Genomic DNA, 16,138 nt, shown 5'->3' on the forward strand with positions numbered 1-16,138 from the left:
TAATTGGTAACTAACCTATAACGGTTGTAATGTAAATAACTATAAAATAAATTATTAGACATAGTACATAGATCTATGTTTATATACAATAATGTAATAAAATAAATTAAGAAAATTCGAATTTGTACAGATTTAGATAATAAATACATATACAATGTTTACACGTGATTAAAGTCGTGCGCACGAAATCGCTATGTATACTATGTTATATATATATATATATATATATATATATAAATATAATATATCAATTGAAAAAAGTATTTTTATTATTACGAATATACTTGAAACGTACGTACAACTGTACGTATTTTATTTAATGTATACGATGAATATATATGTGTGGATTATTTTTATTATGATTTACTTAACGTTGTGATCTAAAGAATTAACACAGAGATAGAGATCTTATTTACAAGTATTTGCTATCCGTTGCCAATGATACGTGTAGGAAATTCAATCGACTTGTGTGATTTTTCTTTAGGATCTCTGGTCTACCATAAGCTGAAAAGGCCCTGACCTTGTGGTCCTGTAAAATACATAAATATTACATAGAAATTATTAATAAATTAAACATAGTCGTAAAAGACGTACAATAACTTGTGATAACGATAAACGAGTAACGAAATATTAATGAAACTGATTTAAAATCAGAAATTTTGGTTGCAAAAAATTGTTATGACAATCAATTAAAACATTAACAATCAAGAACATTTAAAGCAGCTAAAGAGTATCGTTGAAAAATTTGTTTTACCAAACTTATACAAAATGCTACATTTAGCACTTGCAGTTCCAACAAGTTCCGCATTTTGTGAAAGAACATTCTCAGCAATTTGTCGAATAAACACTTACATAATACATAATGTTAACTATATTACCAAATCGTTTTTCTAAGTTAGCAATCATAGCAATTGAAAGAGATTTGTCAAACATTCTAAACAAAGAAGACATTTTAAATAAATTTGCCAATACCGAGCGGAGGTTTAAGCTGTAATAGTTATAAAATTCCTTTAAATTTTTAATTTTTAAGAAAATTTAACTTATATCTAAAATAATACCTACTTAATAAATATGTTAATATTTTAATGTTTACCCCAATATCACTTTTTTATTTGTCTGATACATTGTATATTAATAAAATAATATTATAATTTAATAAAGAATATTATTTGAGGGACGAGTTTGGGTGGCATGGGGGGACAAAGCCCCCCACATTTTTTACTCATTTTAAACATGTTTGGACTAAAGCCCCCCTAACTTTAGGATCTAGTTACGGCTATGGTGTTCTGTCGACTGAAAGTTTTAGAGGTGGATAAAGTTTAAATCCCGTACCATTCGTCTACACCGTATACGGTTTTTTTTTCTTATAATATAGTGCACGGCCCAGGGAAACGTTAAGACGCGCGAATGTACTGGGTAACCTTTGCACGGTCGAGTGAAAAATCATTATTATTATTATCATTATTCAACACGTAGAAATGATGATTATGACGAACGTCATCGTCGTTTCGTATAATACTTCTACGTATATATACATGTACAATATATTTGGCTTTGAAGTGTGTCCTAGAATTTGTAACCCGAACATTAATATCCGGCGCTGCTCTTAGATATATAATATAGCGTACGTAGTACGGTGCATCGTCTTCATTAGCGTCTCTCGCGTATCTCCATCCCCCCCTCCCCGGTGCCGCACAAAGGGGCCGTTTCCGGACTGGGCGGACGGACCCGCGCCTGGTCCGAAATGTTCCTTATTCAATAACATCCGCTGCTGCCTGCAAAAGACTTATCGGCAGTTGCCACACTCTCGTCCCGCGGCTGCAGCTCCTGCGGTCGGACGCGTATTATTGCTGTGCTCGCGCGCCCTTTGAGTTCGGGTCTCTAAATTAACCTCCGCGTTCCCGCGCACCACCCGAAACACCGGCGGCTGCCGAAAGGGATTTCGCCCGCACCCCGCATTCCGCCGCGCGCGCTCACGTAATTACCGCCGACCAATAACTCGACGCACTGCGCTTGGTGGTGTACGTTATGCGCGCACGGTCCGAAACTATCCGAACAATTCGTAGCGCGCGCGCGTCCGCTCCGGCCGTCCGCCGTGCCCGAGAGAGCGGTCGCAGTAATAACAGTTGTAAACGTCCGGACACGTGCGATGACCGGTCGCGGCCCGACAAAACCGTGTTCGTGCGCGCAAGGAAACGTCACAAAACTGCACGTCGCGCGTCGGACGTTCATTAACAACGTCTTGGCTATCCGGAGAATGTTGCCCGAAAACTTTCCGGACGATCGAGCTTTTAGTAGGTCTTTTAGTTTGACGACATCTTGACGGGCGGCGACGAAATCCGTATCGTTCATTTCGTCGCGACAACCGAAGACCCGCCGCGGTCGTCGGTTCGTCGAGAATTCTCGTGGACAAACGAACCGTATGTGGGGGCTGAAGTTATGGTGGAAATGGGCTGAGAAAAGACAGCTAATCGTGATCTACGGTCGTTATAGATAAAGCGTTGAAAGCATATCCAGTCAAAGACTGGATCCCGTCGTAAGCCCCGTTTTTATCCTCTAGTTTTTAATATCGTTTTCACGGTAACGAAATGCTACAACAGCACTGAAACACGATGTAACGACTGCAACAACATGTATTTATTTGTATACAATATGTGTATTGAGTTACGACAACGCATATTTGCATGTGTCCATGTAGTCGTCGACGAATTCCAAACGTTCATTGGCAATCGTAAAACATCGATATAATTTACATTATACGTGAATTGTAATTAATAATCATAATATTTTGATCATCCCGTGCGCGTTCAATGAAACCGACTAAACCGATTAACGGTCAATTAAAACACGATTATCCGGTGAGCCGATGCAATGGTTAAAACAGAACGGTCGTACACGTATAATATCGAGGTGATAATGTGTGCACGAGTCACATGCAACAGTGATTATATTCTTAAAATGTTAATAACAGCAACAACAGTATTATTGTATTAGATTAAGGTGCGCTTACGTTTGTTGCCGCCGGGCGGTACGAATCCGAAACCCGAAGCGCCCACTATTACGCCGCTCGTTTCTGAACCCGGTTGTGTGACCGGGAACGTGACTGGTCCTGTTTGACAAAATGACAGAAAAAAAAAAAAAAAACAAATTATCAAGATCACAAATCGTTATTGTAGGGGTCGTTTATGTGGCAGCCGCCCGCCTCCGAAGGGCCCTCCAATATTTTGTTTCTATACTCGCCTCGGTTTTCTCTCGGGTCCCGGTTGCTTGGCTGCTGTTGTGCGGGCGCCAAAAAGTCACCGAAGTCGAACTGAGCCGACGCGATCATCAGGTGGCAGAGGACGACGCACAAGACGATCAATACCTGCGTTGACAAAAATAATAAATCAATTTTAACGGATCCCCGTTCGATCGTATACATCGCGGGGGCATCGTTGTTCGGGACGAGACCGACGGTGATTTTTATTGTTATCATTATGATTTGATTTTTCACAACCCTTACCACCAGCACGTTTACGATCCGGTGGAATCGAACAAGCCGCGGCACAATACGTTTCCGTAAATCGCCTATACCAGTCCCGTGCAATATTATACGTGTTGTGAATACGGACAGATCGACCTATCCAGCAGCTCCTAATGGTCTACGCGTGCGCGAGTTGTGCAACGGGAGAACTTCCGTCGTGCGTATACACCCACGTAAACAAGATGCAAAACAAACACGAGTTGACGGTAACGAACGAGCCGTGAGGGCCACGGGTTCTCGCGAGCGTGAAATCGATTAGATCGGAAATCGACCGAGACGTGTTTTCTTCGGAACGCGCTCCACATCTGCGCGCGGGCATGCCGTTCGAGTAAACGTGCGCACTACGCGTAAACACAAACGCAGATATTACGGCGACGGTAATGACAACAATAACGACCGCGTCGCAGTGACAGGTGACCGGATTCGCTCGGAGAGGAAAAGTAATCGTTCATATTTTCCCGTCGAGACGACCAGAAGGATCTGGCGTGGAAATTTCCGTTGTTCTCGCGGACGGCATAGATCGCCGAACACTATCGTTATTGCTCCGCTACAAAATTACGGTGGCCGGCCCGGGCGAACGCGTCACACGTTTACGAGCTCGTGTCGTTCGCGCCGTTATTGCGTCCACGCGCAATGCATTCCCCGCACAGGTGCACAACGCGTAGGGTCGTCTTGTACGAGTCGTTGTAGAACGGAGCGCGTAGGCGTCGCAAGTTGTGCAAAAGTCAACGGGACCCGACGCGTAATGAAACAGTTTTTGCCCGCTGTTTCCACCTGGAAATGTTGCCGTTTACGCGTATTTATGGCGCCGCGGTGTGCCCACAACGTGTTGCGTAGAGGCACGTTGCCGCGATCTTGTTAACAACACCGCGACCCGGGTAACAGGTGTATCATGTGGAGTAGGTGCGCACGTGTGTCACATCGAGGAGTCACGAATCCAAAAAGCAGCTGCTGCACCCACGCCAAAGTCCCGTCGTGATAAACGGCTGACGAAAACACAATAATTATTACTATAAACTCGTGCGCTAATGGAACACGTAGGAAGGAATCACGTATTTACAGACATATCGAGATTGCATACGTTATTTTATATGTCATGTGTGTGCTTACACTACGGATCGTATATACTACATGTATTTTATGCGCGCACGTGTATTGCGGTCCGAGTTTATAATTGGTTTTCAATTGCGATCGAACCGCAATCACGACGGCACGCGCGAATCATCTCGTGTACGTGTTATTATGCGGCTGCGAGCGACAGGACAATCTTTCGACGTGTACTTTCGCGTGCGGTAGCAAATCGCATTCAGCAGCGAAAACTCGACGTGAAAATACTCGTTTACGACGGTTGACGATCGTTACCAACGGGATTTACTACGAGTTCAGAATCTCAATATAATCTACCGTCTTTGCGCCGCAACGATTTTTATTATATTATGATTTATGTTCAATGACCGTTTAGATATTACATCGATGCTGCTCGTAGGTCATGTACTGATTTCAGTTTTGTGAAATGCATCAAACGAACGATAAATAGATGGAGAAAGAGAGAGAAATCAACAACCTATTAGGAGGAGAATATTAAAATTTAAGTTCTACTTGATCGGTGCTCGTCCTATGCCATAATAATATTATTATGTAGTGCATTACGTGTGAGGTCCGGACCGCGAGGAACTTGCCGGCAAACCCGTATAAACGAAATACGTAAACGAAGAGTAAATCAAATTGTTATTATAATGTTCGGTAAAACACGTTTACGGAGAATTTCTATGAGAAAATTTTTGTCAAAAACGCACGCGCGCTCGCGAGTAGTGTAGAAAACCGGTCACGTAATGTTTCCCGTTTTAAACATTATAGCACTTCCTGCTGCACAGCAAATTGAGTTGAAAATACAACGTATCAGTAATAATTCGTTTGTCGCCAAAAACGAAAGTAGAAAATACCGATTTTATTATTCGTACATCAATTACGAGTGTATATAGTTGCGTGCGCTGCAAACCGCTTCGTACGGACCGCCCGTGCCACCAATCCCGTACCGATCCCCAACAGTACAATAGATTCGATCCGTAAGCGTACGCATAGAGATCCGTGATTTTTATTATCACACGTCGACGACTGAATCATATGCGACGTACCTAATTGCTCGTATTAGAAATCCATTAACCGCGCAGAAAAACTGTATACTATACGCTGCTTGTACGACATAATGTACATGTACAGTCTCGTCGTACCAGTCAGAGCTGTAACTAGGGTGAGGCGAGCGAGGCGCTTGCCTTGGGAGCCTAAAGTTGCGGGGCGCAAAAATATTAAATAATTAACTTATTTCAAAAAATGTTATTTCTTGTTTCGCTAGAAACCTAATTACAATTTTTCAGATTTTTCCTAATCGTATTATACATATTAAAAGCTGTTGAGTGTGATAACCCTACAACCTAGGGGACGCATTGTTTCAGTTTTGCCTCAGGAAAAAAAAATAGCTCGGTACGGCATAGGTACTAGAACGTCTTCCTCCGCCGATACAACACGAAAACGTAGAGCGGTTAACATTACAATATTTTTAAATTTATCGTAATATTATGCATTGTGCGTTTTGCTTCAGTTTCACGTACAAACGCTGGACGACGACATCATATTTGATCGGATTATTACCGTCGGCCGAAATGTCCACGTTAGCCGACGACCGTCGTCGTGTTTGGAATTTGGAGGGTTCCGCTATTAGGATGATGAAAAAAACGCACACGTCGAAACCTCTGTATTCGCGAACTTTTCAAACGTCCTGTTAAACCAATACGCACTCGTGTACGTCTTATTCTCCCGACAGCCGACGCCGCTGTCTCTTGACGGCCGACGAAGGTTTCGTAATACAACATGATGCATATGACACGATAATAGCGACTAGTGGATGTTCTTGAATCTCGAATAATATAATCGGACGTTCGCAAATGTACCCGTTACGTGCACAGAACAGTTTTCGTTGCTCTAAGAGATTTCGGCGTAACGAAGCATAAATTGATGGGATTTAGAATTTGAACTCGCATTTTATCAATTAAATAGTTTATGCGTGATGAATAAAGATCCCTTATTAACCTGTGTTTAACAACAAAATCTCTAAATAAAAAATAAATAAAAATCACTAAATTCAATCAGAGTAATTGCATTTGTTCGATGCGTTCAACAGGAGGTAACTTAATGCGTTTGTTGGACATGGCCTTAAACGTAGGTTAGTTGTAGAACGTGTCGATTTCACATGTCGATCCGTCGGTATTTTCGATCGAAAAAAACGAACTTCCAGTACGTTTTATCATCGGTCCACGGACGGGACGTAAATGTTTCCGTTGTTGGTTCGTCGTACGATTATTACGTGCAACCGATGTTATCGGTTATAACCATGTCCGTATCACGTCTTAAAAATTTAAAGAAATAATAGATATAGATATTCAACCCGTAATTAAGATATATATCTTAAAAATATGACATTGTACATGCAATATCACAAGTGGTCGTCGGCGGTTATCATAACTCAACGGCGGACTTGCGGTGTTTTCCGTCGTTACGAACGATCTGCCCCGTGAAATCGCCAATCGTTCGTTCGCGGTGTAACATTGACACACAAAAAATACAAAACACGATTTGCATGGGGCAATGTCGCGGCGGCCGACCACGCAGACCTATATAACAACATTCGCACGCATACGTGTCTCTGCGCATGTCGTTTTGTCGTCGTCGTCGTACTACAATTATCGCCATTCAACCTTTCTTAACGCCACGACAATAACAACAGGCATACACGTATAATAGCACAATGTGTATTATACTTGTACGCGCTATAACACGAACGTGGTTATGTTATATGTGTATATACTCGAGTGTAAAACGCAGTGGATATACGGTTGCCAAACGTGACAATGGACATCCTGCAACCGCCGCCGCCACGATCGCACGCGATTTACGCGGCGCAATGTATCGGTCATAATATTATTATTGCGAGCGCTTATCGTTGAACGAATGTTCGGACGTTTTATGGTCCGAACGACAAGTCCTGGTCTTACGTCGGGGAAAAACGCAGGAAAAAATCCCTTTCCTGACGCTGAGATTATCCTTCGAAACGTTCGGCTTTACGCGGTCTATAGATATCGTTCATCTGTTCTTGCAGAAGATATTTGGAGCTTAAAATGCCTGGTAAAAAAACAATACTTGGAAAAACACTCGGCGAATCGGCAGTGATTGCGTAGAAAGCAGAGACAGTGTTCGGCAACAAATGGCACGTGGTAGAACGAGAATTCGAGGGAAACGTTTTTACTCGGGCCTCGTTCTTGGTAACTCCGTAGTCGTACCGTTTTGATTTCGAGCAGCCCAACTATTCGAGACGCGCGGTTTCGTAGTTTTACCGAGACCTCATACTTGGAACCGATCACCGTTCTGCAAGCGCATTCGTTTCGATTGTTATACGAACCGTAATAATGTATTTAACGGTCGAATTTAATTTCACAAAACAGTAACAATCCCATCTGTGCCTCGCCCGGCACGTGGTAAATTATTAAATGTCGGATGGCTATCGGATATCATTTCGTGTTTGGCCAACGTAGTGGAGTTCTGCAATAATTATCGACGAATGATTTTCGATCCGAACCGGTTAGACGTGCACATCTTCCGCTCGCGGCTCGTATTTTATTACTATTTGCATCTACGATTTGTAAAAAGCATTCCGCCCAACCCGAAAAAAATTGTTGTAAGAACGTATTCACGCAACTGCCAATCCGTAATGTAGTGAGCATGTGTGTGTGTGTATTATAAGTATGCGTACTCGCACACGCGCTTGTTTGGCTTGTACGTGAATTACACGCGCGGGCGCGCGCACCTACTCTTATTTTTTTCCTCTGAAAATTCAAAAATGTGTTTCGAAACGCGGCGTACGAGAACATCTCGTCGCAAACTCGTCGGATAAATCGCCTAAGATGGAATCCGATCGAACGGGCCATATTGAAGTGTTATAGAATTATTTAAAAACGTATGTCCAACAGCGTGTTGGTGTTGGTGGATATGTTTTCGTAATACGTACATCGGAATTTGAACCGTTAATAAAAACCAAACTCTGCGTGTAGTATCGTGTTATTCGTTTTACAAGCAATGTATTGTAATTATGATAATGGCACAAAGAATAACTGCTTCGCGTAATCGGTTATTGTGTAAGAGAAATTTGTGTTTTTTTTTCTTTTATCAATATAAATACCCAGATAAAATAATACGATCAACGTATGCTAATTTTAATCGATAGGTTTTTGCGAATAAAACTATCATGATACCGGTGGCCATAAACAATGATTGAATGGTTAAGGGAATGTTTTTGCACGTTAATCGTTGTGTCGAATGATAAAACGGACTAAAGAATACATTCCTCACAATTCTACGGTGCACATGTATACAAAAATATATTCAGTTGGTGCGCAAAGTATATAATTTAATTTATACCGGCCATCGCATCATTATGATGTACGCCATACTGCGCGTACGCGGAATGCCATGATGTATGACGATCTAGAATAATAACGAAGAGACCATCATCATTACATCGAAAACTAATCCGTGAGGAAAGATCGAAGGAGATTGCGGTTCGCGCATCGTTTGCGCCGGGCAAAGAAGAACGTAATGAATAATTAGTGTTTTGCAGATGATATTTTTACGGTTTAGCGGTGGAAATAATTTGACAACGAACAAGACAGTGTACACTGCGATCAAATACGAAATTCTGGCCATGAGATGGGATGGGCAGTAGGATTTTTAAGACTGCAATTTTGTAACTCGGTGCGCGATACAAATCACGGTGGCCCAACAAATGTGTCACGATCATAATATTCGGTTAAGTTTTACGACAAACGAACATTGGATTTCGCGTCGTCGCGGAGAAAGTCCAAAGGGTTTCCGTAGGCGCTGGGTGTTATAACGTGACGCCGACACGCGCTCGAAAATCGTTTACCGACCAGAAGACTTTTTCACGCGGTGAAATTTCCGACCGGCCTATTATTATCATTAACACTTGCGCGTTGAATAGCCGAAACCGTTCGGAATACAAAAGGGCGCCGCAATCGAGAAAAAATATCTACTCCGGTTTAATTGCTGCTGTACTACAGCAGAAGAGATCGCGACAACGGTGCTGCGTTTAGCGACCGGAGAGTATAATTGATTTCCGTCCGGACGAAAAGACCGAACTGAGTGTTAAAGTTTAATAAACGATTTAACGCAACTGTCGTCGGACAACTGCGGCGACGGCATTATTCTCCGGAGACAATGAAATAATCGGGTATGTCGCCAGAACAACGAACTGACCGCTGGTCAAGCAATTTTACAGCAATCGCGGTCGAGATTTGAATTTACTCGCTCGAAACGCATTACGAACGCATGTTTAACATATATTATTATCATAATGATATATTCAATCGTTAAAATGTCTCTAATGCGGTTTATTCACCGTGTTCAAATGACGTGTTTTAAAATTTGACTTTTGAAGGACACGCGTCGCGAATTAGTTCTGGTATCCAGTTCTAAAATGTTTGCCATTATTTACTACTGGAATATGATAAAAAATGAACGGTTCGTTACCGAGATGAACAAACGTAATAATAGTTTCATTGTGTGTTACAATCCTGTTAACCGTACAGGTGTACATTTCGTGCGGGAAACGATTGGCATGCGATAACCAGTTTTGAATGAATTCGTGTTGTATCAAAATCAAAGCATTTTCTAAAATATTTGCTAAACATCGGCAATATTTTGATATCTTCTACGCGCTCAATATAGACGCAAGTAGGCACACACGGTTAGAAATGTCAATACAGTTTTGATTTTCGATTTCTAAAATGACTATTATCTAGGACAATCGGTGGTGCGACGACTATATTTCAAATTGAAACGTCCGCAAAATAGGTTCTTCGATAGTAATACTAACAGTATTTATTTTTTCTCATGTCGCGCGTTATCCACGTACACATAGCACATACCTCCGTCGAGTACGGCCATGCGAAGAAATTAAACGAAAACGAACGCTAGGTTTTACGATATAAATTTACGGACGTAGAATCTCTTGTTCGGATATCCGATCGGTCAACCGTACGTTCATTTTATTAAAGCAGCGCGCGTTCGCCGTCGTCAAACGGGTTAATTATGTTCATAATTGAAAATGTCACATTCTAATGACCCGGCCAGTTGGCATGTGTGCGAACAAAAATTGTAATTTTTCCGACTTGCGTAATATGATGTGTGCACATTCATCGTCGCAGGTCAAGCGCTAATAATAATAAGATATATATAAATGCACCGAACGTTATTATCGAAACCTGCAGTGGCGGATGATTGCCGTTTCGACGGATTCGGTATTTTTCAAAACCAGTAGGAATCTACATCGTGCGCGTGTGCATTCGTACACGAGCAAGCTTTCACTCAAACCTCGGCGGATTTGCCGTACACGATCCGCGCGTGCACCTTCGCGTACCGCATCCGTATTACGTATTAGTTATATCGGCGGCGAATCCGAAAAAAAAAATAAATAAATAAATAAACATTTCGAAATCGGTGAAAAACAAAAAAGCCTTGTGCTGTCGAAAGCCCGTTGGCCGTCGTCCGTGTCCGATCGCGTTTTGAACACGAACATATCCGTCTTGTAAAATCGATTGTATTTCATATCTCTACGCCCGTGCATTATACACATTCGTGTGTACCGAATTCCACGGGCGTACCGCGCGCCGTCGATTTCGGCAACCGTATATTATTATTATTATTATTATTATTGTGATTACGATTATTATTATTACTTTTAACACCGCGGGTAACACAATGACTGCTACGAAACGACACGTTGTGACCAATGGTCGGCATTGATTGGCGGTTTTTCCCGTAAAGAATAGTGTCGAAACGTTCCGACGACGACGAGCCACACGCGTTTAGCAAAGTAACGGATCGCCGGTATCGATTTCGAGCGCGTATCGCACCACCATGCGCGTGCACGAGTCCAACTGGGTGCGTACGACGGACGTCGGTTCGCGGCGACATCGTCATCCTAAAATATCGGTAAAACTTCGTCTCGTCGTCCAACAGACGAGGTAACGGTGTGGAAAATTCTCCATCTGCAGATCTTTTTTCCCACAATCTGCGTGTTCCGCTGTTCTTCAAAGATCTCCGATTTTCTTCTTCTTCTTCTTCTAAACAAAGCGCCACCATGGCTAAATCGCAGGTACTAAAATTCGTGAACATTATGCGCACTTTCCGCGATATTGTTTGAATCGATACTGACGAGTTTTATGTCGAGTCGGAAACCGTGAAAAGTTGTGCCGAGCCGGAGCCGGAAGCGTGATATGTGTGTTCTCCTCTTTCTGGTGCCGCACCGATCCGATTTTCGGAGCAATATCGGACCGTAGTCGGATCGGAGGCGTGTATGACAAGTGTATCCCGGTTCATCGGGAACGCTACGAGCGGCGTGGACGTTCGACGGAGATGTACCAACGGGGGAAATCGGTCGTTGAAACGATACACAACCAATCAATTATTGGCCCGCGGTACATTACTCTCGGACGGAATGCAGACGGGTGCAGGACGAAAACGTTAAGGACCGCCGAAATACAGTAATACCGTTATCGTCTCGCACGGCGCACGTAAAGTACACACGCCTCATTATTATATCGCACACCGCGGGTTTTGGCGAACTCGATACGATACAGTTGTTTTTGTTGTCGTAATCATCATCATCTTCATCGCTAGCAAGGAGTTATTATGACACAAACGTGGTGGAGAGAGGCATTACATTTTGTCGGAAAACGTGCGTTAATACATTGTTTCAGTAATGGTAATATGAATAGTTGGTAACAATAACAATAACTGAAAAGTTATCACGGTCGCAACGCATATGCGCGACCGCGATCCCGGTTTGAACGTGCGATTGGGTTTCGGTCGGATGGTAGAGAAATCTCCGTGACACGTGCCGCCAAAATCAAATTTTCCACCCAAGGCCGTGCGTCCCCTATCTACGGAGGCGTTGTTTCCGTCAGGGTGATGAGTTAAGTCCCACCGAAGACGTTTTCCTTTGACCTGAACGTATTACTTATATTCACACGCACTGAACTTCTCCGGTTACTAATAACTGTTGTGCGTTCGCAGTGTGTGGGCACGCATATATTACGTGTATTTCGGGTGCGCGTAATATATGTGTTGTGACGTACGTGCACGTCAGAATATCGAAAAACAACTAGGTCCGACTGCGAACCTTTATAGGAGGCTAGGGCTCATAACATATTGTTTAATACAGGAAAAATCATAATTGATTTTATATGATATTTTTAATTTAATTTATTGACCGAAAAATAAAAATAAAAATGAAATACGTTTTATGTTGAACGTAAACTATGGTAATTTGAAAAAAACTAAAATCCTTTTTTCTAAGTAATGATATCTACATTCTTAACATATTGTTTATTATTCAATAAACATCGTTATACTATCGGTTGAGGGAGGTTGTAGAAATATTTCACCCCAATTAAAATATTCCCTGAATTCAGTCGCATGATATGTGTATTTTATACATAAATTAGGTGTATGTAGGTAGTACACGAAGTTTACGAATAACGTACCTAATTCATTTTGGCAGTTTAATTACAAACCTTTTTATAGATATAGTTTTCATATTTTCAAATCAAAACAATGTTATTGTATATAACTTGTTTATTACGCGTCTAAAAATAAACATATTTGGTATGCTCTTATTATTCGTTTTATAAATACTCGTTTCAAAATTAAATATTAAATGTTCTATAAATTATTCTATTACTCAAATTTATTTGAAATATAATAATTATATTAAAAATTTATTTTAAAAATAATATTTTATATGATATTAGTAAAATGTAAATTCCGAATATTTCATTAAATAACGTATTTGTGTGAAAATGAAATTTTTAAGAGTTTTGTAGAAAGTATGTAAACATTTTAAATCATTATTAATGGTTATTCAAGGATCTATTAACTACCGTATAATTAACCACAAAGTAATTATAAGAAGATTAAATGACGTGGATACGATTAAAGTTGATTTAACCATTTTACAATTTATACTATACCTATACACAAATATACAAATCAAATTACACGAATAAAGCAAAACTATATGAAGAAAGTAATATCATTATTATGTATGTTTACAGATTGTAAAAATAAATTTTGAATTTCAAAGAACAAAAAAAAAAAAAAAATATGAAACATTTTGAAAACTGTATGTACACGTGATACATATACCTAAATTTTTTCAATTTATAGATATTTTGAAACGATATCAACCACTTGATGGCCGTTTAAAAAATATAAATACGCGCATTAAATTATGTCTGCCATATTTTATTGTATTTCGATTTCGTTTACTACGTTAAAGTGCAATTCGCACAAGTTCATGTTGTATACACAAAATTCTACAGAAAATGTTAAAAAAATATAGATTACCGTCGAACCATCGTCCCGTTAACAAGCATGTAGACGTGATATTATATAGTAAATATCAAACGGATAACTTACCCTTTGTACGGAAACCATTTTGAAGCGTTGACCACGACACTTGGAACGACAAGAAACTATTCGAATTGATCGAACGTTGAAACGCACACGCACACGCACACACACACACAACGGTGAGTATATTTGTATAGATGTATATACGTGTAGGTTGTATTTACAAAGACGTTTGGAAGAGTGCAATTGTCGTGCACGTGTAATTGAAAACGGTGTTAATGCGTTTCGTTTTTGGACGTACTATGTATACGGTTTGGAGTTTAGGTAACTAGACACTAGGGTTTCGGCGGGAAACAGTTTCGATTATATAGTCGGGGACTCGCGTCTCCGTCGGCGGTGGGAATGCGGTCGGCATCGGGGTGGGGGCGCGCGGCCGTAGGAAGAAAAATCGCGTTCGTACGGAAGAGCAGCGCTAAAAAAGGTGTACCATATCCGTTGTCAAGGCCTTCTCCAGGCACACGACCGGTTCGACGCATATAACGACTTTGAGGATATTATTCTTATACATATACTCATATATATATATACGAGTATGTACAGCAGTGGCGATTATATTTTAAATTTTTCCTCTCTCTCGCACTATGTGTTTTTTTAAAAATTTATTTATTTTTTTTATATTGTCAATTCCTATCGTATTAGTACACACTTCCCTTTGACGATCATATTTTATATAATACACTCGACTGCCTACTGTACACTATAGTAGTTGCTCCGGTTGTGCCGCCGATAATATATTATTTTTAGAATATATTTTACGCGTAGGCACGTTGTATAAACTTTTATTAACGTCACCGTATCTCATATCATAATGTATATTTGAGGTCGATCGGCCAGTTTCCGTCTACATACGGTATTTTATCATTTTTCGATTGAGGGAGTATTAAGCTATTACTTTTGGTGAAGCCCTTTCACCCAAAACAATTTAATTTTTTTATTCAGGTCTAAAAAATGTTATTTTAAATAAGTACGATATGTCTGTGTATTGTAATATAGTTACTATTAATTTGTAAAACAGTATTTTATACTTTTTAGCCAATGATTATTAAACACATGGTAGTCTTTTTCATCTTTTGGCTCGGTGTTAAAGCCCCCATAGTTCCCACCACCAATTGATGCAGTCATAAATGTCTACGTTACATACAGTAAATAAGGTTTCTACGTATAATCGATATGACATAACATTAACTTGTCGACTGTTTTCACCTAATTACAATAACTTAGAAAATATTGATGGATTTATAAACTATATCGCAGTCCATCATCGATTTGACTAAAAATTGTAGGATTCTAAACATCACGAAAAATGTTATACAATCCGACTGTAAAAAATATCAAATATGTCAAGTTGGTAACATGTTCTCTATAGTTTCCTTCGGATTAATATGACGTACTTGAAGGTGTCATAGTTACATCCTATATTATCTGTATCTCAGATCCAGATCAACGTAAGTCACATTATACTAATTTTTCACGATGAGAGCAAAAGAATTGGAATAATTCGAATGTTACCTGCTTACAAAGTTTACATTTTCAATTAATGAGTAATAACCGGAATGAAAATATCGTTACAATAATGACAATACCATGTATCTACATTTCACTAATTGTTCAGGAGAGTAAAAAAACTGAATAAATATTAAAAGATATTATACACCTCATATTTTTACCGAATTTAAATTTAAGTTTTGATTATTCAACATTAATTTTATTAAAGTTCTTTAAATTTGGTTGCTGTTTAAAATTTAGTGTAGTTACTTGGTATTTATTAAAGTTTTTGTGAGATACGTGTTATTGAGCAGTGTTTTAATATAGTTGAAATTTATAAAAATACTAAATAATATATCCAATTTGGAGGGGAAATAATTTATTTTAGGTTATTGCACAGAAAATAAATTTTGTACGTAAGGAGATAACAAATTTGTTGATACCAAAAACTCATTTTATGTAAAATATCAGATACGTGGTATGTCATTAGTGTAACGATATATTGAATGTAAAAAAATATATCAATTATTATTAAGTGATAATAATCTGAAAATCGTTATTTTTAGACTTAGGTACAGATATGTCACG

General features: G+C 39.9%; 1 protein-coding gene across 1 annotated transcript; it reads right to left on the reverse strand.

The window, feature by feature from the left end:
- Window positions 1–337: 337 nt before the first annotated feature.
- On the reverse strand, window positions 338–14,350 carry LOC112692727. The gene is made up of 4 exons (XM_025567492.1): window positions 14,072–14,350; window positions 3,241–3,364; window positions 3,011–3,109; window positions 338–529 (listed from the first exon to the last, which is right to left on the reverse strand). The coding sequence occupies exons 1-4, from the start codon at window positions 14,087–14,089 to the stop codon at window positions 495–497; spliced, it is 276 nt and encodes a 91-aa protein (XP_025423277.1). The 5' UTR covers window positions 14,090–14,350; the 3' UTR covers window positions 338–494.
- Between the last annotated feature and the right edge of the window lie 1,788 nt (window positions 14,351–16,138).

Source organism: Sipha flava, unplaced genomic scaffold, assembly GCF_003268045.1.
Source record: "Sipha flava isolate LNK unplaced genomic scaffold, YSA_version1 76_pilon_pilon, whole genome shotgun sequence".
In the NCBI taxonomy this organism is placed as follows: Eukaryota; Metazoa; Arthropoda; class Insecta; order Hemiptera; family Aphididae; genus Sipha; species Sipha flava.

Excerpts from the sequence above, each read along its gene's own strand:
- LOC112692727 (XM_025567492.1), bottom strand. Across the intron at positions 3,110-3,240 it reads GGACCCGAGAGAAAACCGAG|GACCAGTCACGTTCCCGGTC; the intron begins GCGAGTATAGAA and ends TTTGTCAAACAG. Across the intron at positions 530-3,010 it reads ACCGCCCGGCGGCAACAAAC|GACCACAAGGTCAGGGCCTT; the intron begins GTAAGCGCACCT and ends TGTATTTTACAG.